Source organism: Solanum stenotomum, chromosome 10, assembly GCF_019186545.1.
Source record: "Solanum stenotomum isolate F172 chromosome 10, ASM1918654v1, whole genome shotgun sequence".
In the NCBI taxonomy this organism is placed as follows: domain Eukaryota; kingdom Viridiplantae; phylum Streptophyta; class Magnoliopsida; order Solanales; family Solanaceae; genus Solanum; species Solanum stenotomum.
The window spans coordinates 8798605-8825729 of NC_064291.1; the positions used below are offsets into that span (position 1 = coordinate 8798605).

A 27125-nucleotide genomic window follows, 5' to 3' on the forward strand; every position below is an offset into this window, starting at 1 on the left:
GTGTGAATGATATTATGGGATGCCTTTCATGCATTGCACAAGCGTACCTTGAGGTTACTTAGGAGTATGATACCCTTATGGTAAAGAAGCTTAAGAGTTGACCATGTATATAGACTATGATTAAGATGACTAAAAAGGGGTACTTGGCATGAGTGGTATTATGGGATGCTATTCATGCTTTGCACTTGTATGCTTTTGAGGTTACTTGAGAATGGTGCTATTATGGTATAGATGACTACGAGTCAATTATGTTTATATGAATATGGCTTATCTCCTATGCTCAATTATTATGTCTTATGTTGTCTTCTGATTATATGATGCTTAGGTTGGAGATTATGTTATGACTATGTGATCATCTCTTATGCTTATGTCTTATGTTGACTAACCATTTTAAGATGCTCTTATGTTGTTGTGTTAGCTTTCATACTTGGTACATTTTGTACTAACACATATTGCCTACATTCTAATTAAATGTAGGGTTTCGGAGTTTGAGTTTCCTTTGGAGGATAGCTTTGTAGAAGTTGCAAGAAGACTTGAAGATTTTGGTGAGTCCTCATAGCTTCGAGGACAACCCCATTATTCCTTTATGTTATTTCTTTATGTTTTAGACATTGTATGGGCTGCGTCCCAAGTCTTTTACTCAATAGTTTAATAGATGGTTTGAGACAAGGATTTAGTAAAGACTTCCGCTTTCTTATGAAAATGTTTTCGATTGTATGGTTTTAAAGAAGTTTTAAATTTTCCGTACTTTTCTAGTATCTTATGTTATTATTTTGCTAAGGGCTTGTATGAGACCCCTTCGGGGTCAAGTACGCCATGTTACGTCTAGGGGGTACCCTTGGGTCGTGACATTTCGCTGCCGCATTAATTTGTAATACTGATCCTTTTAAAGTATTTGCTCGAGATGGTAGAGTCGCGTGATGATAACATATTATGAAACTATATAAAACAATAAGAAAAAAGTAGTAGAGAGAAGAAAGAAGACTTCTTATTCATCTTAAATGATATTAGGGTTTGTGGTATACTCATAAATTTGAATTACAATGCAAGAAAATTCTTTTATTTATAGAGGAAAACTGACTTAGTCTCCAACAGGGGCGGAGCCACGTAGGCTCCACGGTGTCCAATTGGACATCCTTCGTCAAAAAGTTATACTATATATACACATAATTTTTTGACTTTATGTTGATATATATAGAATTTAGACACCCTGAAATAACAAAGTAATGTGTAGTGTAGTTGGCAATAGCCGGCGCAAACATGCTCTTTGCCCTGGTTCGATTCCACGCAGGAGTGTTTCATTTTTCTGTAATTATTTTGACTTCTTGAATCTAATTAAGTAATAAACATGCATAACTTTAACATAAATGTTTAGTAGCTTGATGGTTAACAGTGTCATGATTGGCTTTAGGGATCCAAGTTCGAATCTTACCTCCACTAACTATTTTTTTTCCAATTAAAATTGAATTATTTCCTTAAATTTTAATACTTTTTCCTTGTGGAATAAAATTTCCTTAAATTTTAATATTTTTTCCTTGTGGAATAAGGTTTTCTTTCTCTGGGAGACTCATTTACCTAAATTATACCACAATATTATTAAGAATAGAATCTCAATAGTTCTCTCTCTGTTTTTTCTTCTCTTTCTCTTATTTTATGACAAAAATAACCAACTTAAAATTTTAGTTTCAAGTTTCAATGGACATGAGGAATTATTATAATAGAGTACGAAAAAAAGTTCGACTTCTCTAAGTCAACCATATAAAGAAACAGGTAGATCAATAATATATTTAAATTACGTTTTCAATAGTAGTTTATTTTGTCTTTATGTTAGTTTTGAATTATACACTTGTAATTCTATTAAAAATATTCTTATATTTAATTAAATATTGCTTAACTTGATTATTTGTTTTGGTAATTTAAATCGTCGTTTTTATAAAAAAAAAATTACTATTAAAAATTTGGACACCCTTCATGAAATTTCTGGCTACGCCACTGATCTCCAACTAGGATTCTTTACTTTTCTCCAAAGGATTCCACATATTAGACATTCATGTAACACAAATATGTTTATAAAAAAATAAAAACTTTTATTTTCTTAATGTCCTGTCCAAATGAGGATAACATTTTTTCTTCTGCATGCCCATAAAATTTTAAAAAATTCAAACATCTTAGAGATAGATTGAAAGGTAAAATTTCTTGAACAAATTACAACCAATTATCTACTATGGTACAATATAATAGGTCCACTCATCAAGATGATACCTTACACCTAGTACTTTCTTTTTATAATAAAGGATGAACATAAAATCAAAATCAAAGTCAACGTGAAATACCCTAATAACTAGATCACAATGTCAATATGGGAGAACCTTTTTACAGCACAAAATATATGGAGGACTCACAAGAGAAATTAACATACATGTTAAGGGTATCGAAGTGTTCAAAAGAATTAGTAAATTAAATTGGTGATAAATTAAAATCATAATTATGACGATAGATTGTATGATAAACAATATAGTAATAAACACCCATGATTGAACACACACACACACACACACATATATATATATATATATTAGCATATGTGACTTCATAAAATGCATTAGCGTCAAATAAAGCAAAAATATTAGATGAAATGCAAACCTAATATGTGAAAGCAAAAATATTATTTAGGTCATTTAAGAAAATAAAATGACACGAAAGAAAAGGGATGCTAAGTATTTATGCAGATGGACATATCCACAAAATACAAATGAATTAGTTAAAAGATTAATACATAATTATTTATATTTGGCTACCAATTTACAGTTAGAATAGACATATACCTAATGGTATCGCTTGATTATTTTATGAAATTTATCAATGCACTCTTTTTTATTTGAATTCTATAAAAAGATAGGCATTATGTTAACTTGAATAGCCGAGTAAGGACGATAAATTCTCACAAGCATTATCAACCCAATTAATCAGCTATTCAATTCAAGTGGATACTCAATAAGATTGTTAGTTAATTCATAATCTTGAAATTTTCTCTCATTGATTTCATTAACCTAAGTGTTTCTTCTCTTTTTGCGTCTAGCTTGAAATCAAGATGATCTAGTGTGATTTATGAGTAATTCATCAGGATATATAACTAGACTGAATATATCATGAAGTTAAACGTGTGTGACATGACTTGTATGACACGTACTTCTCTGTTTGTAATTTTGAAGTCATAACAATCAAATATGATTTGTGAGTAATCCACATGAATATAGCAAGAGTGGTATTGCTCTATTATGATTTGATGTCACAGTTTTGAAATGTATTTTTTCCTATAATTATTTGCTTGTATCTCTGAAATCATGACGATGCAATATGATTTACGAAAAATCTAATTAGACAATTCAATTGAATATAACATGAAGTGATATCGGTTTTATAAGACTTAGATGACGCATATGTTATCATTGTTATACCATTTATATCATTCAAACTTATGGGTATTTTAGTTTCTCATTAAAGTTAAAAAGGTCATTTTCACACCAAATGTCAAAACTAGCTAGGGACAATATTTAAATAACAACCCAAAAATATCTTTTTTTGTGAAAATCTTCCCATTTATGAAAATTGACATGCTTTACACTTACCAAATTCTTCAATTCCCCATCTCATCCCATGACCTCCACCACTTGTATAGCTTCTAAGATGTCATCTAGCTCTTCTTATTTCACATTATCCAAATCCTAATAAGGGGAAAAAACCAAAGAACTCCCTTGTGACAACAAGGGATATTAGTTGTAGGATTTCAGACCACTAAGAAAATATTTGGCCTTATCTCACGTTATCCAAATCCTAAGGAGGAAACTAAAGTACTCTTTGGTGTCAACAAGGGCTATATTGTTACTAATGTTTTGACCACTAATTATTTCTACTCGTTTGTACTGATTTTTGCAACATGTTAAAAAAATTGAAACAAAAAACTTGGAAATACTATTTTGAAAGTCTTTCTTTAATCCTCAAAAAGGTTTTTAAAAGACTCTTCTTTCAAAATATTTTCCCCTGAACTTTCTTATCTTAATAAATATAAATGAGACAAACAATACAAATCCCACTAGTTTAAGAGCAAATTACTTCTCTTCATGCGAGTTTCTAATATTACAAATTTTATCAGAATTTGGACTTTGACTACATGCATCTAGACGAGCCAGATACATGAGGCTCGAATACATGAGGTCAAAATTATGTGTAATTTGTTCCAAATATACTATATTCAAGTGGATTCATATGTATTTGACTCTCTCACCCGTTTCTCTCCACATATATTTGTATTTCACAATATATTTGGTATCCCAGATATATGTATCTAGTGTGATTCACGTGTATCTGGGATACATAGACTATCTTACTCGCTTCCATTCTATCTTGGTCGCTTCTCTCCTTCTCTCACTTGCCCCTCTCCTATTTCAGTGTATCAGATAGCAAAAATACATGTATCTACGTGTATCTGATTTGAAATCTGATCAGAAATTATTAACTAATGAGACAATATGCAATTATTTCAAACTAAAAGGAAAAATTAATAAATATAGTAGAAATGTTTGTATAATTAGATAGTTTTTCCATATAAATAATTATGAAAGATGTTTGACTAAATTTATAAGCCGGTCAAATCAAATTGTAAATACTTTTCAACTTATTTATTCATTTGATAAAGGGAAAAAGGATATACCCCGAACTATCATAAATGGTATGTAAATATCCTCCGTCATACTTTCGAGACATTGGTGCCCCTTCCGACCAAAAACTAGAGCATATATGCCCTTCACTCTAACGGAAAACTAAATAGGGACACGTGGCACAATCTTATCCGTCAATAAATGTCGGATCGGTGGATAAGATTATGACACGTGGATGTCCGTTAGTATAAAGGGTATATATGCTCTAGTTTTTGGACGGCAGGGGCACTAATGTCCCAAAAGTATGACGGAGGATATTTACATAACATTTACGATAGTTCGGAAATATATTTGTCCTTTTTCCCTTTGATAAATATCAAAAGTACTTAAAACCCATAAAATGATCACATTGAATTTATGATTTTTCAATTTGTAAGTATCTTTTGTTTAATCAAATATTTTATCCCTAATATTTTTTTATAATTGTCCATATATATCTTTTCTCAGACAAAATTTCTAACTCTCTTTCCATCTCATTTTCATCATTCGTCCCTTCTTTTAATGTAAAAATAAAAATACTTTTAAATCTATATTTTCATAAATAACTTTAAGAATATATACTCAACACTTTTATTCAAACACAAATTACTTTGTTTGTAAAATCAATCTCGACACCTAAAAATATCTTTCAACATTTAGTAGTTTCTCCTTTCGTTCCTTTTTAGTTGCTATAATATAATTTTGTACGACCCTAAAGAAAAATTAATTAAAAGTGTAATTTGACTAATATATTTTTATTACATTATTTAGTCTTTATCTATTTACATTTTTCTTAATTCTAAAATAATTAATACAAATGGTAAAGTTGAAAAATAATTAATTCTTTCTTGATTTTCTTAATTGATACGTATTTAGGAACAAATTATATTTTAAATGGAAAAGGGTAAAAAAATATCCTTAAACTATGTGAAATGAAAAAAATGCCCTCCATTTATAATTTGGTCCAAAAATACCCTTACGTCAATACTTTGAACAAAAAATGCCCTTCTTATTACTTAATGGGTCAAAAATGCCCTTTTTCCAAATAAATATATTATCTATTTTATTTTTAACACATTTTTTTCTAATAATATTTTTTAAAAACTAGCAAAGGCTTATACCTCTTCAATTTGATTTTTTTTTATTATAATTGATTTTTATCGTTATATAAATAAAAATTAACGATAAATTTATTAGAGAAAATACATAAAAAAAAACCCCAGAACTTGGTTGGATTACTTACTTTAGTACTTAAACTTAACATCTTTGAAGTGAATTAAAAATCACTATGAGATTATTATACCACTCTCACTTGCCACATCGTAGCCATGTAAGTGCCACAACATAGTCATGTCAACGCCATATCATTAATTAAAATTTTTATTAATTATTTTCACAAAATTTTCTTTTAACACTTTTTAAAATTAATTTACACTAAGTAATTAATCACAAATATATTTTCTAAAATTAAAATTTAAGATGGGGATCCATTTTTATTCCCCATACTCTGCCCCACCCACCCCCTTTTTATTTCCCCCCATACCCACCCCCCACCCACCCCCTTCACTTCTTTTTTCTTCCTTCTTCTTCACCATTTCTAGCTCTTAAGTGTTCAATTTTTTCCTCTTCATATTTTTCAATGAGCTCCACCACACCTCCTGTTTCTCTTCCTTTCTTCGTCTTATTTGGTGAACCAAGAAGTTTTTTTTTAGCTCCGATGAAAATCGACAAAATTTATAGGTGTGAAATTGACGTCAATAATAAGATGTTAGTGTTGGGTTTTGTGGATTACTAAAGAGATGGTGAAATTGAGGTAGTTGATAGAGTTGAAGATGAAGATGGAGGAAAAAAGGATGCTTCAATAGATAAGAAGCTTATTGGGGAAGACCATAAAATGAAGAGAAAAAAACTAAAAGTTTTATGGGCCAATAGGAAAATTCATATAGTTTAATAAAAATTAATATATTAAGAAAATAATATTTAAAATATAATTATATATTGATCTATAAAAAAATGGCATGTGTATGATTTTATATATTTTTTTCTTTTTTAACTCCTTCACACGCTATTAGGTGAGCGAATTCACTCTCTTTGCCACATCATCCCTTAGGGTTGCATTTAATTCACTTCAAAGATGTTACGGAGATATTTAAATGCCCGTATAGTTTAAGTGCTAAAGTAAGTTATCCTATCAAGTTCAGGTTTTTTTTATGTGTTTTCTCAATTTATTATGATCTTATTATATGATATTTATTATCCATTAAAAGGTAAATAAAATTATTCTATTTTAATTGATAAAATGAGATTAAGGATACAAAATTATTTGCTACATTTTTATTAGTCAATGTGATTTAAAAAAAAAAAATAGACTTCTTTGAAATACCCTTTTTTTTTAATAAAAAAAATAGATTCCAAAAAAAACATAAAAAAAAAAAACTCCCTGCCAAAATAAGAATCTAAGGAAAGGAGTATCTCTACGTGGCACAAGCAGCTTCAACATTTTTTTCCGCGGCAGGTTGATCAGATCACTTGTTTATTCACATTCACATTTGTGTGGAGCAAATTTTACACTGTCACCATCAATCATGACTTGGATATCATCTTTCTGAATTATTATTATTATTAATTTCAAAACACAAAATTTCTATTCTGATTTCTGACAATTCAATTTCGTCAATTTTTTTTAAAAAAAATTGCAGTAAGCCAGAGTTCTATTCTTCATTCTTTCCAAATGAGTGCTGCAACATTCACTCATGTAGCATTTACCAATAATAATCCAATATGGAGAAAACCCAATTCAATAAAAAGTTCTACTACAACAACAACAAACTGCAAATACTCCACCACTTCTTTTGTTACAAGAGCAACTTCTTCTTCGAATCCGGAAACTGATAATGAGAAGAAAAATAAGAGGAAGAAAAAGAAGGTAGTGATTGACAATAAGGAGCAAAAAGTACAGGAAACGGTGGAGGAGAAGGAGCGGGAGCAGGTGCAAGAGTTACAATCTTCGTCAGTTTCTGTTATAAAGAGATTGGACGATGTAAATCCAGTGGGATTAGGAAGGCGTTCACGTCAAGTGTTTGATGAAGTGTGGCGAAAGTTTTCAGGATTAGGGCAAATTTCGAGAACAATTCGTTCTGATGATGAGAGTACTTTGCTTATTAGAGAAGGTGGACCGATGTGTGAATTCGCTATTCCTGGTGCTCAGAATACTACTGTGCTTGTTGTTGGTGCCACTAGTCGTGTTGGTAGAATTGTTGTGCGCAAACTCATGCTTAGGGGTTACACTGTCAAGGTCCATTTCTCGATTACTTTTTGCCTGTTGCTCTACTTTAATTTCCGTCTTCTTTAGTAATTGCATATATTGTGGATTCTGGATTATACATAAACGGACATTCAAACTTAAATAAGCACTCTAACTTTGAGAGTGCACATTTAGACACCTCAACTTATCTCCACATTGTGTTAGTTGAACACTCTTTAACATACAAAATGATCATTTGAACACCTCCAGAATTTATGTGTCACGTGGTGTCCATGAGGCATAGTGAGGAGGAGTTGGAGTGTTTAGTTGCCATTTGAGGTGTCTAGATGTGTACTCTCAAAGTTAGAGTGCTTGCTTGCTGAGGCCAAGTTTGAGTATCTGTTTATGTAGTATGCTAAAACATGATTAGTGAGCATTTATATCGTTGGCCCCAACTTGTTTGAGAATGTTGTGTAGTTTTGTTATTGTCGTCGTTGTTGCATTTTTGTGCATATAGAAAGTTCTATTATAAAGTTTGAGAATGTTGTGTATTTTTGTAATTGTCGTTGTTGCATTTGTGTGCACATAGAAAGTTTTATTATAAGGTTTCAAATTGAGAGTTGAAACACTTATATTTTGTCTACTATTTGACACGAGCTTTTAAATTTTGAAAGAGATTGTATGGCAGCTTAGGGATATGTGTGAGATTTAGAGAATCTCTAGTTTCGGAGAATATTGGAACAGTTAGCGAAAAGGGTCAAATGGATTGGAAAGAATATAGATAACTCATATCACTGACCCTAACTAGTTTGGGATTAAGATGTAGTGTTAGTTGTAAATATATATAAGGAATCGACAATGTTTGAATCCTAAATCAAGCTCTGAGAGCTTGAGTGCTGCCTTCCCGTTAACTATATATTTCTTTTTTCTTTGGTTGAATATATTTACTTGATATCCAACTGAGATGCTACTCATCACTTACAATTTGTCTTACATTCCTGCACAGGCTCTAGTAAGGAAAGCTGAACCGGAAGTGGTTGACATGCTACCAAGGTCTGTGGAGCTAGTGACAGGCGATGTTGGTGATCCTTCCAGTCTTAAAAATGCAGTGCAAGGTTGCAACAAAATCATCTATTGTGCCACTGCTCGGTCTTCAATCACTGGGGATCTCATCAGAGTTGATCATCAAGGGGTTTACAATCTCACCAAAGCCTTGCAGGTATTTGTTTTCTTCCACTATCTTGTTTAGGTACATCAGTGGCAAGGTTACACCAATTAGTGGGAATGGAAAAGGAATAAAGAAACAGAAAGCCCAAGGGTTGGGTTTGATGTCTGACAGTGGTTTGGATGACAAAATCTTCCTCTCAAAATGCTGCATAAGATGCTTGTACAAATACTGCTAGCACTACTCAAGCATCAGTTGGTTAACATAGTTTCTTGTCATAAGATGTGAATTTTTTTGTATTGCAATATATATTTCGATCCGGTGGATAGGTAGGCTGCCACCAAATAAGATATTTGTCCTTTAATTTGACAAAATTTAGGCAAGAAGCTAGTATTGGAGTATCAACGTGATATCAGAAAAGGGCAACTCATCATATACTATAGTTGATTTCACACATCTTAACTAAAGTATATTTATATCTGGTAATATTAATATCCATATTGAATTAATCAAATCTAATAAAGAACTTGGTGCTAAATTATGTATTATAATTTTTAACTTTCAGCAAGAAGAACAACATTTGTATTATGACAAGAGTTTAAATTTTAGATAGCAGCTTTTCTTTGTTAGAGGTGATAATTGTCTGTTTCTTAGTTAACTGGGCCATTAGTAAAAACATTTTTCAGAAATGATTTAAATTCCTGCATTTAAGAAAATATATAGGACTACCATCTCAGGCAACTCTTATCTGTGCATTTCCAAATACTGTCCCTTGTTGATCTGATCAGTGTGTAATCTGTATGCATTCTGTTTCAAAACATGTAGGACTACAACAATAAACTAGCACAGCAACGAGCTGGAAAGAGTAGCAAAAGCAAGCTATTAATTGCAAAATTCAAGTCTGAAGATTCATTGAACGGGTGGGAAGTCCGTCAGGGGACATATTTCCAGGATGTGGTTGTTTCTAAGTATGATGGAGGAATGGATGCCAAGTTTGAGTTTACTGAAAGTGGAGAGGCTGTTTTTTCAGGTAACCGCGGAAGTTGATCCCAGGTCTTGAAAGCATGTACATTGTTTGTGAACATATTTAGGGACCTGTAGTCCCACTTATGGTTCTAAGAAAGACAAGTCTAAGGATAGTTGTGAAATACTGAATTTCAAAGATCCAATATTTTGATCCCTGTTTCTAAGTGTTCCTTCTTTTGGCTCATGTAAGGGTATGTCTTCACAAGAGGAGGCTATGTTGACTTGTCGCGAAAACTCTCACTCCCTTTGGGTTACACTCTTGACAGGTATTTACTGTAAATTTCAATTTTTCCTTTTATTCTTTGTTCATACATGATGCTATTTTTCCAGTTGTTGATTTATCCTCACTCCATATACTTGTGTCACTTTTGACTTTTTTATACTTAGGTATGAGGGTCTAGTATTCTCTGTTGGTGGAAATGGAAGATCTTATGTTGTAATTCTTGAAGCTGGTCCTTCAGCAGATACAACACAAAGCAAATTGTATTTTTCCAGAATTAGCACAAAAGCAGGATTTTGCAGGGTGAGTTTAGATTTACAACGTGAAGGAAAATTATTGATCAAGTAATGCCTCCATTCTGAATACTATTAGATACTTCATATTTTTATTTAATGTCTTTGCATATGCACTTGTTTTCACAGGTGAGACTTCCATTTTCTTCATTTCGGCCGGTGAAGCCAGATGATCCCCCATTGGATCCATTCCTTGTGCATACCTTGACCATACGCTTTGAGCCTAGAAGACAGGTCTTCCTTCGACCGAAGCATTCCCTTCCTCATTGTTGCCATTTCACTTCTTTAAAACTTTAAAACTATTTCTTCTACTGTTATACTTGAGTTACCATATTTTTGGAACGCCAAAAGTTGATTTATATACAAATCAATTGCTCATACACTTGCGCCCAGTCCACATTATTTAAGTACAGATTCAGGAGCAAAATCTTGAAATGAAATAATAGATTGAGTGGACCAGGCTTGGCGAATACACACCGATAATTGAGGAGTCATTTTCTTAATTCTTTTTTGCATATGTGGGAAACATACTGTTTTTATTGTTAGTGTTTGCACTTCATATTTCCTCTTTTTTCTCCTATCTATACGAACTAAACATATTACCTTACAACTCAACTACTTCATTTCCACTATATACTGGCCAAGAATGGACCATCTGTCGGCAGATTGTTTCTTTCTGCTTTCAACCCCCCACCCAAACCTCCACCAGCCACAAAGTAAACAAACTATTTTCTTATTTGAAGTATTTGACCAATTATGCTATGAAAGAAGAGCTATTTCCACTAGAAGATCCAAGACTCATAACAAAATTAATAGTCCTACCTGCAAAATCCCTGTTATAGAATATGACATGAATCCTTGAAACATTTCAAAGTAGAATACAACTGTTTTTCTGTGCTAGTTGCTGATACTTGACATGGTCATTTGCTAATTGCTACAGAGGCCAATTGAAGGACCTACGGGGACGAACCAAGATCTGAGAAGCTTTCAGCTAATTATGGAATATATTAAGGCTTTGCCTGTAAGTTCAGTTGACTGTTTGTGCAACAGCATTTTGTGAGACTTTTGTTTCTTCAAGTTTTTGCTTGTGCTCTGCATATAATAGTCATAATCTATGAGAAGTCAGGAGTTTGACTGGTAATTGTTTTAGAATCTTCAAGATAATTATCGTCTAGAGTGTTCCTGGTAGAACTCCTTTCTACTTTCAGATTTATTTTATATATATTAACATCTGTTGGCCGCAAAAGTTTGGAGTTCCGTCAATTTGGTTCAACCCGTAAAATGTGCTAGTTCTTTGATAAAATTAAATGCAAGTAATTTTATCCAAGAATGTGGTTAGAATGTCCTAAATTGGTTGTGTGAATACTCGTTATCTCCTTATATATTTTTGATCAATCCTCAATCAATGAGCTAGATTTCGGGGTTGAATTAGGCCCAATGTTCATTCTTCTCAACTTAAGGTCCTGCTGAACCATTGCATACAGTTGACGCAAAGGATAGCATAAGACATAGGTAGATTGATAGAGTAAGCAAGAAAGGAAGAGTTCAATTCCTGCAACCCTCCTTCACATGAAAATTGATTACTTTTTCTTTATAGCTTATACATGTTTCATGATGTGCTGTGTTTCTGAGACTAGTGTCATTGGTAAGTCCTAGAGAAAGATGACTCACGTCTAGTAGAATCTAATATGTGATTTGGAAGATAAAGGCAGCTTTCTTGTTCATATGGTTATATTTATTGTTCCTATGGGTGCTTTTTGTTTTTCCTCTTAATGTCAGCATAAATGTAATGTACAGTTCTACTCTTTTTCTATTTGAATCTTAAGACCACAACTGTGCCAAATCAATGAACATCAAACAAAACCTATTCACTCCAATTCTAACTGAAAGACCAATCAGTGTTTTTCTTATAACTGGTTTCATTAGATAGGCAGATTGTGATAGGTTGTAAATCAGCATGGTTTTAGGCGTTTGTATATTGAAATACTGACTGCAAATTTTAGGCGTCTTTTGGTCGAATGCAACTTATAGATCTCTGTGCTGTTCAGAAAAAAAGTGAAAACTTATACAGAAAATAGTCGTGTTTATGGTCGATGCTATTACTTCTTTTCATCAGTCATCTTTAAAATGATGATTTGGTTGAAAATAGTTTGATAAAAGAATTATGTTGGATAATATACTTATTGCCAGATTATTGTAAATTTTGCAGACTGGACAAGAAACTGACTTTGTCTTGGTATCATGTACGGGGTCAGGAATAGAGCCTACCAGACGGGAGCAAGTTTTGCGAGCCAAGAGGGTGAGCTCTTCTTCAGACTCTTCCTTCACGTATTCTTCTTGGATTAAAACTGAATCCCTGATTATTTTAATTTTTGTAGGCTGGTGAAGATTCATTAAGAAGGTCCGGCCTTGGATACACAATAATTCGCCCAGGACCCTTGATGGTAAATATGTTTTCCATTCCATTGCTCATATGTTGGTCTTTCAGCTGGAAATATTGAGTATAGTTAACTTCTGGTTAACTTTAGGACTGACCTCGAGCAATAAGTTTGATTCGAGTCAGCTTTTGCTTTGCTTAGAATTAGGTATTCCTATAGGCAAATATAATTGTAAATCAGCATGCTTTGTGATAGGTTGTATTTGGACTTTGAGCGGGAGTTAATTATGCTTAAGAACAATGCTCTAAAGTTAGCTGGATGTTAAATTAGATGCAAATGGACTATCCTTGGAACCATATGTTGGGCGGTAAGGACTTAAGTGGATTTATAAGAAGGGAACCTTTTAAGTGGTTAAATTTAGTCAGAGTAGGACGGAATTAGTTATCGGAAGTGGTGGCACAGAACAGATGTATTTCTATGGAAGTTCTGCTTAGCAGCTGCAATAATGTGGTTTTCCACTAATCAAATGACCATAAATTGATTCACATATTGTTGGAAATAATAAGAGACCTACCACCCAAAATATTAGATTTTAGCAAAATCTTAAGATTTTCTAATGATTACTTTCTGCAGGAAGAACCAGGTGGGCAACGTGCGCTCATATTTGATCAAGGAAATCGTATCTCTCAGGTAAGAGATCTACTGTTCTCATGAGAGTCTTGCTTCACTTCCAATTGAGCTCACCTTCATAATGGTAAATGCAGGGAATCAGTTGTGCTGATGTGGCTGACATTTGTGTGAAGGCATTGCATGATTCGACAGCCAGAAACAAGAGCTTTGATGTGAGTAATACTCTACTTGTTTTGATGGCAGAGTTTGACAAATGAACTAATTGACCCTATTCTCTGACTAGGTATGTTATGAATATGTCGCTGAGCCTGGGAAGGAGTTGTACGAGTTGGTAAGTCCATTACTTAACAAATTTTATCAATTGAATGATCAAAGGTGAACTATTGTACAGCCATTTCCTTCACTTTCTGGATGAACTGCTTTTGGCAGCGATAGTAGCTAAATTTTTACTTCATTGCTGTTTCTCATTCAGTTTCCTATAAAAATTGCAGGTTGCACATTTGCCTGACAAAGCAAACAACTATTTGACACCAGCACTCTCTGTGCTGGAGAAAAACACATGATGATCGTGCTCCCAATTAGTTCAAGTTACAATCTTGATTCAATCTCTAACAGAAGGTATTGGTGTGAGACTTATCAAGATCTTTTTGACTAAGAGGAATACTTTCTCTGTATTTGTTCTTAAATATATGTGTACATATATATATATGGCAATAGTATTTTTTTTAATCTACTGATGGTTATGTATATATTACAAGCAAGCACATCCCTAAAGCTGTTTTATTTAAGATGACTGAAGAAAACTCATTAGTCATTACCAAGTGAGTTACAATCCAACCTTTTTGTCCTCCTCTTTTATCTTCCTCTGAATGGAAGGGCAAAAACAAGTGAAACTCCAATGTCTGGGAAGGAAGAGCGGAATCAAGGGTGATATCCATGTATTCATATGGAATCATGACATTTGGACTTCAATTTTTCTGTAAGGATAGCCCAATCAAGGTCCTGCCAGAGAAGGCTACAATTTTTATTTTTTTAGTGCACTTGTGTTCACATCCAATTAATAGATGCAAGACAGGTGTTCTAATCGCAATTTGTAAGCAACTCATGGCAAGCTGAAATGAAACAGTCTCTCTGCCTCCACAACAAATCAAAGTTTGTGTAAAATAGGAAAATGACAGTGAAGCAGCCAATATGGAACAACAAATCAAAGTTTGTGTAAAATAGGAAAATGACAGTGAAGCAGCCAATATGGAAGAAAACATTAACAAGAACAAAATAATGCAATAACCAAAACATCATAAAAAAACACACGGTAATAGAATGCAATAGCAACACACTACAAGAATAAAACTAATACTACGACAGACACACACCACTAAGCCTAAACCCTTCGGGAAGTAAAAGAACACTCCACTACCTACTAACCTTCTACCCTAATCAATAACCTCCCACATCTTTCCATTTAAGGTCAAATCCTCAGTAAACTGAAACTATGTCATGTCATGTCTGATCAAGTTACGCTTTTCATAAATGTAAGGGCATATTTTTGGTTTCTTTGGAACAATTGGCATGCCACTCTTTCAAAAGTGTCTCATTTCCTACAGATTTCACAGAGCCTATACATATGAAACATTCAGTTTTACCTATCGTATTACAATCAAACGATATACTGTAGTTATGTACGTAAAATTTTCAACCAAAGTCATCAGGTCAATTACTAGTAAAACATATAGTGGATGTTGAAGAATCGTTCTACTTATTACCTCTTATTGTGTCAAAGGCATCAACTTTAAGTATGTTGTTTCCCAAATCCTCATGATTTTCTTGGTACTTCGTAGCAAAAGTCACGAGGGAAGAAGAACATCCCCGTAACTCAATTAGCTCAAGTACTTGTGGAATCTCTTTCAACTTGTGGCAATTTTCTGATAGTTATGCGTTCAATAATCATCGGTAGCTCTCCAATATTCAAGATCTAACCACTCAAGAAGGAAGAATATCTGTGACTTCCCAGACTGTTTCTCCAACATCTTCAGTACATTCAAAGGCCCGAGCCGTCAATTGGAGTACCTCGAGTTTAGGCAACTTGCTAATAATCGCCATGTTCTCCCACAGTAGAAAGGTTTTGCAGAGTGTCAACTTCTTGAGATTTGATGGGAAGGAAGCCGGACATGGAAGCCCACGAGGTAACGAGTATGATACAATACTTAGTGCCTTGAGCTCATGTAAATATATTAGATTATCTAGGCATTTGGGATCACTAGTAAACCTCAAATGTAAGTTACAAATTCCCAATTGTTTCACCTTCTTAATCCCTTGGAATATTTCTTTTGTGCAACAAGAAGGATGCAACCCAGAAACACTTTACAAGTTTAATACTCTAAGTGGTTTGAAATTGTCTACTCCTAATTCAAGAATATTTGGACTCCAGTATTCCATAATCTGAATAATGAACTGAAACCCATTGATGATCTCGAAGAAGCTCACAATTGAGGAATCAGAAAACATTCTTTTGGCGAAAGTTGACTTGCCTATCCCACCCATCCCAACAATAGAGATGACTTCCATTTGAGACGAGTGTCCGGTAAGTTGACGCAGCATGAGCTCTTGTTCAATGTTGTACCCCACAATGTTGTTCTCAATGGTTGAAACATCCGATCGTGGTGAACAAGAACCACCAATCGAACCATTTCCAGCTTGCAGCTTGTTATTCTTCCTCTGCTTGCTGAGATCTTCCTTCACATAATCAATGTGTGGTATAGTTTGTTGCAAGATCATAAGAAGCCTTGCTTTCGCCTCTGTTCGAAAATGTTCATTCTTCTCCATAATCAGCAATACTTGTGATTCGACTTCATCTTCTACTTCATTTGTTACCCTCCTGGATTGTGAAAGAAGGTGCATTGTTCCCATCAGAGAAGTTATAGCAGCATAAGCAGCCATCTCTCTTGCTAAGTAATCTTAAGAGATTTATACAAGATTTGTTAATGAATAGAGTTGCACAACATTGGCACTCAAAAAGGATAGATCACGAGTTTACAACAAATGCTTAGTCTATGTAAGCATTTTGCACACTGGAAACAACAAAGTATGATACAACTAATTATATCACAGTCAACATAGGTGGTCGTTAATTTCTAAGCAATTGTTAACACTCATGACGTTTTCCTAGAACACCAAATCATTGGCACAATGTCTGCACAACGCAGCTTCAGACGAGTCTCGAGATTTCTGCTTTTTATTTTCAAATTTCAAATTTCCTGGAACTATATAAAGGTATTTTTAGGGTTTTATTTTATTATCTTTGTTTTAGAGAAGAAAACAATATCGCTTGAACGAAATTTGAACAAGAATTACATTGGTATATTGAAATCAAAGTGTTGATTGTGTTTAACTCTTGTAAGTAATTACTTCTTGAGTGAATGCAATTCTATACCTTGTTTCAATTATCATGAGTGGATAAAACCCACAATCAAGGGTTGTGAAATCCATGACGACTTAACCTAAAAATAAGGTTTTTACGGAATGACTCATGTGTTGTATATGTATACCTTATTATCTCTTTCATCTTAATTGACTTTTAATGTTTGCAAACATTATTAGAACCTGCCTGAAGTTAAGCTTGTTTGAGTAAAAATGCTAAAACTTGGAAAAAGAGTTAATAACAGAAATTTGAGGATCTGGACTCATCTAATGGTTATTGCTGTAACAAGATTAACCAACTTAAGTATCTATCTGCCGAAATGACGGTGAACACTTTTAGTTCAAAAAAATAAAAGTGATATACATTTAAATTTGTTGAGAAACAAATATATGTAACATAAGTTCGATAAAATGATATACTAACAACGCAAGTTGAGTTATAAAATTAACCCGAAAATAGTCATACAGTCTAGGTGAACATAATCTTGGGTAATTCTCTCTGATTGATTCTAAATTAAGTGATATTGTTAATTGTTACTAGTCGAAAGGTGAATCTTAAACCAAAATCTAAAATTTCCATATTTCTCATTTTTTTTAGAAATAAGTAACTAGAAGTAGATAACTGCATACAACTTAGTTCTCGCCTTATCCCATGTTAGATTGAACCCCAAACTAGTTGGATTCTATATTGGACGACGACCGCTTTATGTTTCTTAATTGTGGTGTAAATTTGGGCGTATCAATACTTGGTCCTCTTATAGAACCCATACACAAACTGTTAGGGGTTGTTTTATTGGGAACAAGCTATCTTGGAATAACTTATCCCACCATGTATATGGGATAACTTATCCCATCACTCTGATATAATGATGGGATAATTTATCCCAAACATGGCAACCAAACAAGATACAAAAACATTATCCCATCACTATTTATTTTTATCCCTCACACCAAACAACCCCTTAGTGTACATGCACGGTACCCGAGCCAACTAGTGTTAATATCCCTATCAGACGTGGTACCCGAGCCAACCGTTCGTATTCCTATATCAGCGTGGTACCCGAGCTAACCATCAATCACAAACAACATGCACAATCACAATCACCTTGATCAACCCACTTGAAATTGCAAGTAAATAAACACGTTTGTTGCATGAGATAACTACACAAGATCATTTCACATTAACCTTCCAATTTCCCCCATATGCATTGCACAATAGCAATATAAAGCAGTTAACATGCACATATTACAATCTTTGGAAAACAACAAACCATAAACTACCTCGAATCATTGAAAACCCTAAAGAACTTGAGTTTTCCATTTTTGAAGTGCCTTGGCTTGTTTTTTGTCTAAACAATAATGAAAATACAACAATCAATCAATAATAGCCTAACGATACCCAGAACCAAATCCTAATAACCCCAGACCAATTCATGATCATTCTACCCAACAAGGGTCCATAACACCATTAAAATAAGTCAAAACCCTCTCCCAAGAGTAATACCCTAGATTCTAAGGTCTAAGATTCACCTTTACCGAAGAATTTGGTGGGAAAACAAGTGCAAACTACCCCAAATTGCCTTCCCTTCTCTCAAGAATGAAGTTGCAGAAAATAAGAGGTTTTGAGACTTTTTTTATACATAAAGCCCCGACTTACCACGCTATAGTAGCCCGACCCACTATAGAGGCTTCCATCTATATAACGCCTACACATGCATCCTACTATAGCAGCATACTGCGTGCTATAGCGACTTTCGTGGAATCAGAGACTCGAAACCTCCCAAAAATCCCCCCTTCGTAATATACCTTCTACCTTAACAGCCTATACCAATCTATTCACCCCAAAATTGATTCTGGAAGTTTTACTTACCCGAATTCGATTCCAAAAAGCCCTATGAATTTTTTAATGTCTTAGCTATTAGAAAACAGAAACCAAGCCTAGGCATATCCCCCAACCCATTCCCAGATTTCCCTAGCCCTTACCTCGCTCAGATTTCATCTAAGACCGGCCTATAATTTTTTAAGTCACTACCCAAAAAGTTTTCTAACCCAATATCTTCCACCATTGACCTACTCATATCAACCGGAACAGGTTGTTACAAATGCTTTTTTTATGCGTATCCTAGGGGCTACTCTACCATTATGATTTGTTTTGTACAAACACAATGTGCTGATGAGTCTCAAGTGAAGGATAAAAGAATATTATAAGCATACAAGAACACTCTTTTTTACTTTGTGCATTTAAACAAGACCCACACTTACTCTTGTGAGAGGTTTTTTTGGTTTAGAACAAAAATCCCCTTTTCAAGTACTCATGATTAGGGGTGTACATGACCGGGATGGTTCGGATTTTCAAAATATCAAACTAAACCATTTGTGTTGGATTTTTAAATTTATAAACCAAACCAAACTGATAAAAACTTGAGCTTTTCAACCTCAGGGTTTTTCGGGGGTTTCCAGATTTTTTTGGGTTTCTGTGGTTTTCGAGTTTTTTTTAGGTTTTTTCGGTAAAGTATTCATATAAACATATAATTAACTTGTGCTTCAAATATTTCTTTAGTCCTACCAAAGTACAACTATCTAAGGTGTTTCTTAAGAAAATAATACAAAATATGAGATAATTGATGACACTAAAATATTCAACAAAAAAATAATAATGAAATCGTATGAAATAAATCTTGCAAATTAATTAGTCATAATGAAAATGACCATAATTTTAAAGTACTAAATCATGATAAAATAAGTCCAATAAGTATTAATACATGATTAAACATTAAAAAAAATTAAAATTAGGTTATGTACTTTAAAGGAAAAAAACTCAAATATGTCATTGAATTTTGAGAAAAGGCTCATTTATGTCATCCGTTAAAAAATTCTCATCCATGCCATTATTTTTAACTCCGGATTTGCAAAATTATTTTTTACCTCAACAAGACCCCAAACAACTTTTAACACTTTTCAATAGGAATTTTGGATCAAATATATTTTTTTTTGCTTCTTCTTCCTCAAGAAAACATGAAAAACACCAAGAACTCTCAAATTTCCAACTTCTTCAAATCTTCACGAAATTTCCTCAAATTCCAAGAGTAGTTTCCCTCCGAACTAGATACCAAAACTCAATATCTTTTGAGTTCAAATTCAACCTAACTTAACAAGTCCCACTTGAATTTCTTCAAAGTTTTAAAACTTCAACATCATTTAATGGTTGAATTTTCTCCACAACTCCAAATCACTTGAAATTTTGAACATAAACTACACTATGGAACAAAGATCTAGTATAAAAAACAACAATAAAAACACGAATCAAAGCATATTTTCAAAATTTTGGGACTGATTTTCATTTTTTTTGATATAACTTTTATAATACGAGTGGGCTTTTTTAACCCCACAAATGATTTTAGAATTTTTGTTTTTTAAAACATAAAAGTTACTGATGTGGCCAAAATTTGAGGTTTTATGAAGAATTGAAGAAGTTGGATGTAATGGCACTGAAGGTCATTTTTGGAAATTTTTAGAAAATTATCATTTTACCCTCCTAATAGTTTCTCCGAGTCATATCTGATCAATTCTTGGGATTAGTTTTGAAATTTAATAAAACAAATAGTGATTTTTTGGATGTTTTGGAAACTTATAAGTTGAATTAAGTTGGTTTAGTCAACAACCGGAGCTACGAATATGGAATTTTGTTAGTTCCATCAACTAAAAAAATGCGGAATCTGGTCTAGGAGTGTTGTCATTTTCAGTTTCAGAGTTATGTCGTGGATTTGAGCGCTTGTGTTGGACGTTTAAGTATAATTAAGCCAAGGGTTGACTTTGGTCAACATTTAGAATTTGGACATTCGGATTGGATTTCCAATGATTTCCTTGGGTTCATAGGATGACTTTAGGCCTAGGTGAGGTCTTGACTGAATTTTCAAAGGCTCCGAGAGCAGTTTAGTATATTTTTGAGTGAAAGTTAGTTATTGCGACTTTGACGGGTTTCGGGTCAAGGTGACCTCGAATCCATATTTCGATGGTTCCATTAAGCCCGGAACATCGAGTTTAGTTGAGTAGCATATATGATTTATGTGTACGGGATTTTGAACATCCCGAGGGTTCTTTCGGCGAACTCTTGTGCCTAGGGGTTTTGTTGTAATTGCTGATGTCTAGTGTCTCCTTAGCGTTCATGGATCCTATACATGTTCTCAAAGGGCCTTGTGATTTGTCCTTCACGTTCGCAAATGGTATGCTGGTGTGGCCTCCGCGTTCGTGGGGTTTTGGTTGAGATCACGGAGTATCTGGGTGCAGACATTCACTTTTGCAGAGTAGCTCCCACATTCACTGGGTAGGGTTCACGTTTGCGGAAAGTAAAAACCTGGCAGTTAATGACATTCCAAAAGTCGGGATTTCTTCTCCATTTCACCATATTTGAACCCTAATAGCACGGTTTAGGTGATTTCAAGGTGACTTTCAAGATTCATTAATTGGGTAAGCGATTTTGACTCGAAACCTTCATTACCCATTACTTATTTGACGATTTTAACATTTAATCATTGATTTTGACTTCAAACATTGTGGGTTTCCCAAGAAACTTGGATTTTAGAAAAAAATGTGATTTTAAATCTCAATTTCAACTCTTTTTCGAATTGATTTTCCCCTGTGAGTTCCAAAAGCTTTGGGTATCATGATTTATAAGAAAAATTCAGATTTACCCCTAACCATCGTAGTTAACTTTTTGAGTTGACTTGGACCCGATTTCCAAAACTATCAATATGGGTGTCACTATTCTTGATTTCTTATTGGGATTCTATAATTTTTTAGATTTTGTTGATTCAGAGACTCATTGTAAAAGGAAGACACATGTAACACCTCAGATTAGAGAAAAGCTATAAAGGGGTTAAGTGGGTTGGTCAAGAACCCAAAGTTGACCATGAAACCCTCCATGGAGCCCTAGATGGGCCGTGTAAGGGACCACAATCCGTTTGGCTGATCGTGAGGTCTTCTAGAACCTGCCCCAAGTAGGCTTCACCTTGACAGATGTCCAAACGGCTTGTGGTGATGTTGACGAGTCATCAAATGGGTCGTCAGATGGGTCAAATCAGAGGGGGTTCTCCCCTAGTCAGTGGTTAAAGACCACAAACGTCTAAATGGCCCGTGCTTCACACGGACCATGAAGTCGTTCGTGAAAGGGGTTTATCAGTGTTTAGTGTCAACTTCAAACGATCATATCTTTTAGACAAAATGAATTAGGTGCCCCATGACCTATCAAATTAAATATAATTGAGTCATCTTTCTAATGCCACCGAGTTCGCCTAATTCCTAGCTCGGAGTAAACTGTTATGCCCAAAATAGTAAAGCCCTATCAGACAGAGTTTCTTTACGACCCGTTAGACGGACCGTTTAGGCCTCCTTGAAGTCATTTCGTCAGGGGCTTTTGGGTATTTCCCAATTGTTTTAACTCAAAACTACGTTGTTTACCTTCTACCAAAGCCCTATATAATGATTTTACCCCCAAAATCACTCAATTCAATTCATTCTCTCAAAATTCCAAAAGATTGACAAAGTTCATCCTCCCAAATATTTCTCTCTCTAAAAATTGAAGAAGAAGGCTAGGGTTTCAAGTCAAGTCCCCAATTTCACCATAGATTTGAAATAGTATTCACCTATGGAGTCCTTTCCTCCATAGGGTTCCTAAATTCTCCAATTTTATAAAGTTAGATTCCCCCAATTGAGTTTGGGTTTTATTCAATTGACATGGGTTCTTTTCAATTATGATATTATTGATTGATTTATGTCTTTTTATGCATGAACTGAAGAAATTGCATGTTTCTAAGTTGAATCCCCATGTACCNGTTGTTTACCTTCTACCAAAGCCCTATATAATGATTTTACCCCCAAAATCACTCAATTCAATTCATTCTCTCAAAATTCCAAAAGATTGACAAAGTTCATCCTCCCAAATATTTCTCTCTCTAAAAATTGAAGAAGAAGGCTAGGGTTTCAAGTCAAGTCTCCAATTTCACCATAGATTTCAGATAGTATTCACCTATGGAGTCCTTTCCTCCATAGGGTTCCTAAATTCTCCAATTTTATAAAGTTAGATTCCCCCAATTGAGTTAGGGTTTTATTCAATTGACATGGGTTCTTTTCAATTATGATATTATTGATTGAGTTATGTCTTTTTATGCATGAATTGAAGAAATTGCATGTTTCTAAGTTGAATCCCCATGTACCCATGTGAAATTCATGTTTCTAGAATTGATCATATGATGAAGCTTTTGAATCATGAAAGATGAGTTTATGAAGATATGCATGTTCTTTATGAAAATGATGTAAATATTTTAAGGATGCTTTGAGAGTGAAGTATCAATGTGATTCTTGTTGTTGTGAAAGTATTTCTCACATACACATGAAACATGATTATGAAAGGGTTTTCTCACATAAAGGATTCTTAGAGTTGAAAGGTTTTTCAACTAAGCTTTGAATCAAGATTTAGGAGTTATTCTAATGATGTCTCTAGCTTGGATTTGTTGCTTAATTATATCTTTCCTTGGATGATAATATGAGTTTAGCTTGGATTGGTTACTTAATTGTGCCTTTGCATGGATAATGAGACAAGTTAAGATTAATGACTATTATGTGGGATTTACACTTAGCACCGAGAGGATATTGAGATGGAAGCACTTTCGTAGCTTGAGTCCGAATTTCTAGTAGAAATCTCCTTATCCCATATATATGTGCCCCCATAGGATGATTGTCTTAAATATACATTAGCTAGTGGATCAACATAAGTTAGAAGTTCATGGTCTTACCTTGGCAAGTAGGATACCTTTTTCTATGTGGGGTAGACACCAGATTCCATGTTAATAGCTCACACGATCTTAATGTTGGTTAAAGCTAAATCTCCCACAATAATGAACTAAGGTTACTTGTAAAAGTATCTCATGAATGTTTTAAATATGTTAGCTTGTATTGACCATTTTTTATGACTTGTGTTTTCTAACCCTTTTACCTCATGATTTAGATTGATCATTACATGTCATGAAAAAGTCATTTTAGCATGATTTCATACTTTTATGCATTGCTATCATACTTGGTACATTCTTATACTAATGCATACTCTTGCCTACATTATTATTAAAATGTAGGGTCCGACGCTTCAAGTTCGCATCCCCGTGGCTAGAGTAAACTATAATAGAGTTGAAGATTGGTTAGTCCTCATGTTCCGAGGACAGAGCCTTTATTTCATATTGTCTTTACTTCTTTTCAGTATTGTATGTGATGTATGGGTTACGTCCCGATCACTCTTGTTGTACTAGATGGCTTTGAGACTATGTTAGACTTCCTCAACGTTTTATAAACTCATATTTTTTGAAATCGTCTTTTAAAATCTCTTAATTTTATATTATCTTGTATGATGTATGCTAAGTGGACTATGTTGGGCCTCTCGGGGTCCTATATGCCATGTTACGTGTCACGACCCGAGTCTACACCCTGGACATAGTCGGTACTTGAGAACCATTGTTGGTCCCCAAGTGAACCCTCATCCTGGTCGACTATAAGCGGAAGACTAACTCAAGCATACAAAAGCTTATAACTGAAATAATTTAATAAACTTAAATACTCAACTTTAAAATAATCAGAACAATACTCAATAGATGAACTCAGAGTTTTAAAAACAACTCAAATAAGATACATACTGAAACTACTCAACTTTGTTTATCTATGAAGCCTCTACTATTACGGAAAGATATTGAGACAAGAACCATGGCATCTCAAAACTACTAACTCTAAGGTAAAGGTGAAATCCTCCGGAATATAAGAAAGATCACCAAAGCTGACTGGAACTGCAAGTGGCATCAACGAAGCTTCTACTATGATTGTCGATGCTAGGGAAAGAATGAGTAAATTTGTTTCAGGTGTGTCCAAAATAGTGGTTAAGAAATGTCGTACTGGCATGCTTATTAATGATATGGACATTTCTCGTCTTATGGTTCATGCTCAACAAATAGAAGAGGAGAAACTTAGGGGAAGAACTAGGGAGACAAAGAAGGCAAGAGCCGGTGATGGTAACTTCTCACATTAAAAGTCCGATGGAAACGGTCGTTCAAAATTTGACAAAGGTTTTTCGATCAAGGTTCCTCCAATGCTCCTCCTAAGTTCAACAAAGATATAATGTCTAACCCTAAGCCTCAAGGAGGGAATAGTGGTGGATCTTCATTGTCTATTTGTGCTAGGTGTGGAAGGAAGCATGAGGGTAAGTGTTTAGCCGGCATGGATGGTTTCTACGGTTGTGGTAAAAGTGGTCATAAAATAAGGGATTGTCCATCGCTTACGGCTAAAGGAAGAGAAGGTAAGCAAGATCCGCCTAGTGGTTTGTATTCAAATTCTCTAAAGCAAAATTGATTATATGCACTTCAGACTCGTCATGAGCAAGAGAGTTCTGCCAATGTGGTAACCAATATGTTGAAAGTCTTCCAACTTGATGTTTATGCTTTACTTGACCTCGGTGCTACGTTGTATTTTCTGATGCCATATGTGGCCATGCGATTTGGTATTCTTTTGGATGTGTTGTTAGATCCTTTTTCTGTCTCTACCCCAGTTGGTTATTCTATTATGGCTAAGAGGGTCTATAGAAAGTGTCGTTTCCTTGTCCCATAGAGGCACTCACGTTGATCTTGTAGAGCTTGATATGATAGATTTTGATGTTATCATTGGTATGTATTAAATGCATTAATGTTATGTTTCTATTGATTGTAGAACTCGAGTAGTCAAGTTTCAATCTCCAATTGAACCCATCCTAGAGTGGAAAGGGGAAAACTCTATGCCTAAGGGTCAGTTTGTTTCTTTTCTTAAAGCTAGAAAGATGATTTCTAAAGGTTGCATATATCATATTGTTGGGGTTAGGGATATGGATTTCGAAACCCCCACTCTTGAGTCGGTCCCCGTTGTTAACGAGTTTTCGGAAGTGTCTCTCGATGATTTACCCAGTGTGCCTCCCAAAAAGGAAATAGACTTCGATATTGACATTCTCCCATATAAGCAACCTATCTCAATTCCTCCTTATCGTATGGCTCCAGTAGAACTTAAGGAATTAAATGAGCAAATGAAAGATTTGTTGGATAAATGTTTCATCCAACCGAGCATCTCTCCATGGGGTCTCCAGTTTTATTTGTTTGAAATAAATATAGTTCGCTTCGTATGCATATTGACTACCGATAATTGAATAGGGTTACCGTTAAGAACAAGTATCCCCTTCCAAGGATAGATAATTTGCTTGATCAACTACAAGGAGCAAGTTACTTCTCTAAGATTCACCTTTGGTCGGGTTATCACCAATTGAGGGTAAAGGAAGATGACATTCTGAAAATGGCTTTCCAAACTCGATATGATCATTATGAGTTTTTGGTAATGTTGTTTGGTTTGACTAATGCTCCGACGACATTTATGGATTTGATGAATAGGGTGTTTAGACAAGACCTCAATATGTTTGTGACTGTGTTCATAGATGATATATTGATCTATTCAAGGAGTGAAGATGAGCATACTGATTATTTGAGGATTGTGTTTCAATACCTCAAGGACCAGCAACTCTTTGCAAAGTTTAGAAAATATGAGTTTTGGTTAAGGTCCACAGCTTCACATTGTTTCCGGTAAGGGTATTGAGGTAGATCCTAAGAAGACAGATGCAGTTAAAACTTGGCCTAGACCTCTATCCCCTTCAAATATTAGAAGTTTCTTGGGTTTAGACGGTTACTATAGACGGTTTGTGGAAGGATTATCTTAAATTGCCTCTCCATTGACGGTATTGACCTAAAAAAGGCGAAGTTCATCTGGTCGGAAGCATGCGAGAAGAATTTCCAAGTATTAAAAGATAGACTTACTTTCGCTCCGATGTTGACTTTACCAGAAGGAACTGATAGTTTTGTTGTTTACTGTGATGTTTCACGAATTGGGTTAGGATGTGTCCTTATGCAAAATGGGAAAGTTATTGCCTATGCCTCATGGCAACTTAAGATTCATGAGAAAAATTATCCTACCCATGATGTTGAACTAGTGGCGGTTGTGTTTGCCTT

General features: G+C 34.3%; 1 protein-coding gene across 1 annotated transcript; it reads left to right on the top strand.

Annotated features, from left to right (window-relative positions):
• Positions 1-7379: 7379 nt before the first annotated feature.
• LOC125841558 (protein HIGH CHLOROPHYLL FLUORESCENCE PHENOTYPE 173, chloroplastic) lies at positions 7380-14402 on the top strand. The gene is made up of 13 exons (XM_049520707.1): positions 7380-7992; positions 8948-9160; positions 9932-10136; positions 10323-10398; positions 10520-10655; positions 10775-10879; positions 11586-11666; positions 12855-12944; positions 13024-13089; positions 13657-13713; positions 13788-13865; positions 13937-13984; positions 14145-14402. Exons 1-13 carry the CDS (start codon positions 7429-7431, stop codon positions 14214-14216), a joined length of 1791 nt encoding a protein of 596 aa, XP_049376664.1. The 5' UTR covers positions 7380-7428; the 3' UTR covers positions 14217-14402.
• Positions 14403-27125: the final 12723 nt, after the last annotated feature.

Coding starts and splice junctions, on each gene's coding strand:
- LOC125841558 (XM_049520707.1), top strand. CDS start 7,429: ATGAGTGCTGCAACATTCACTCATGTAGCATTTACCAATAATAATCCA. Junction 10,137..10,322: donor TGGAGAGGCTGTTTTTTCAG/GTAACCGCGGAA, acceptor GGCTCATGTAAG/GGTATGTCTTCACAAGAGGA. Junction 13,714..13,787: donor AAGGAAATCGTATCTCTCAG/GTAAGAGATCTA, acceptor TGGTAAATGCAG/GGAATCAGTTGTGCTGATGT.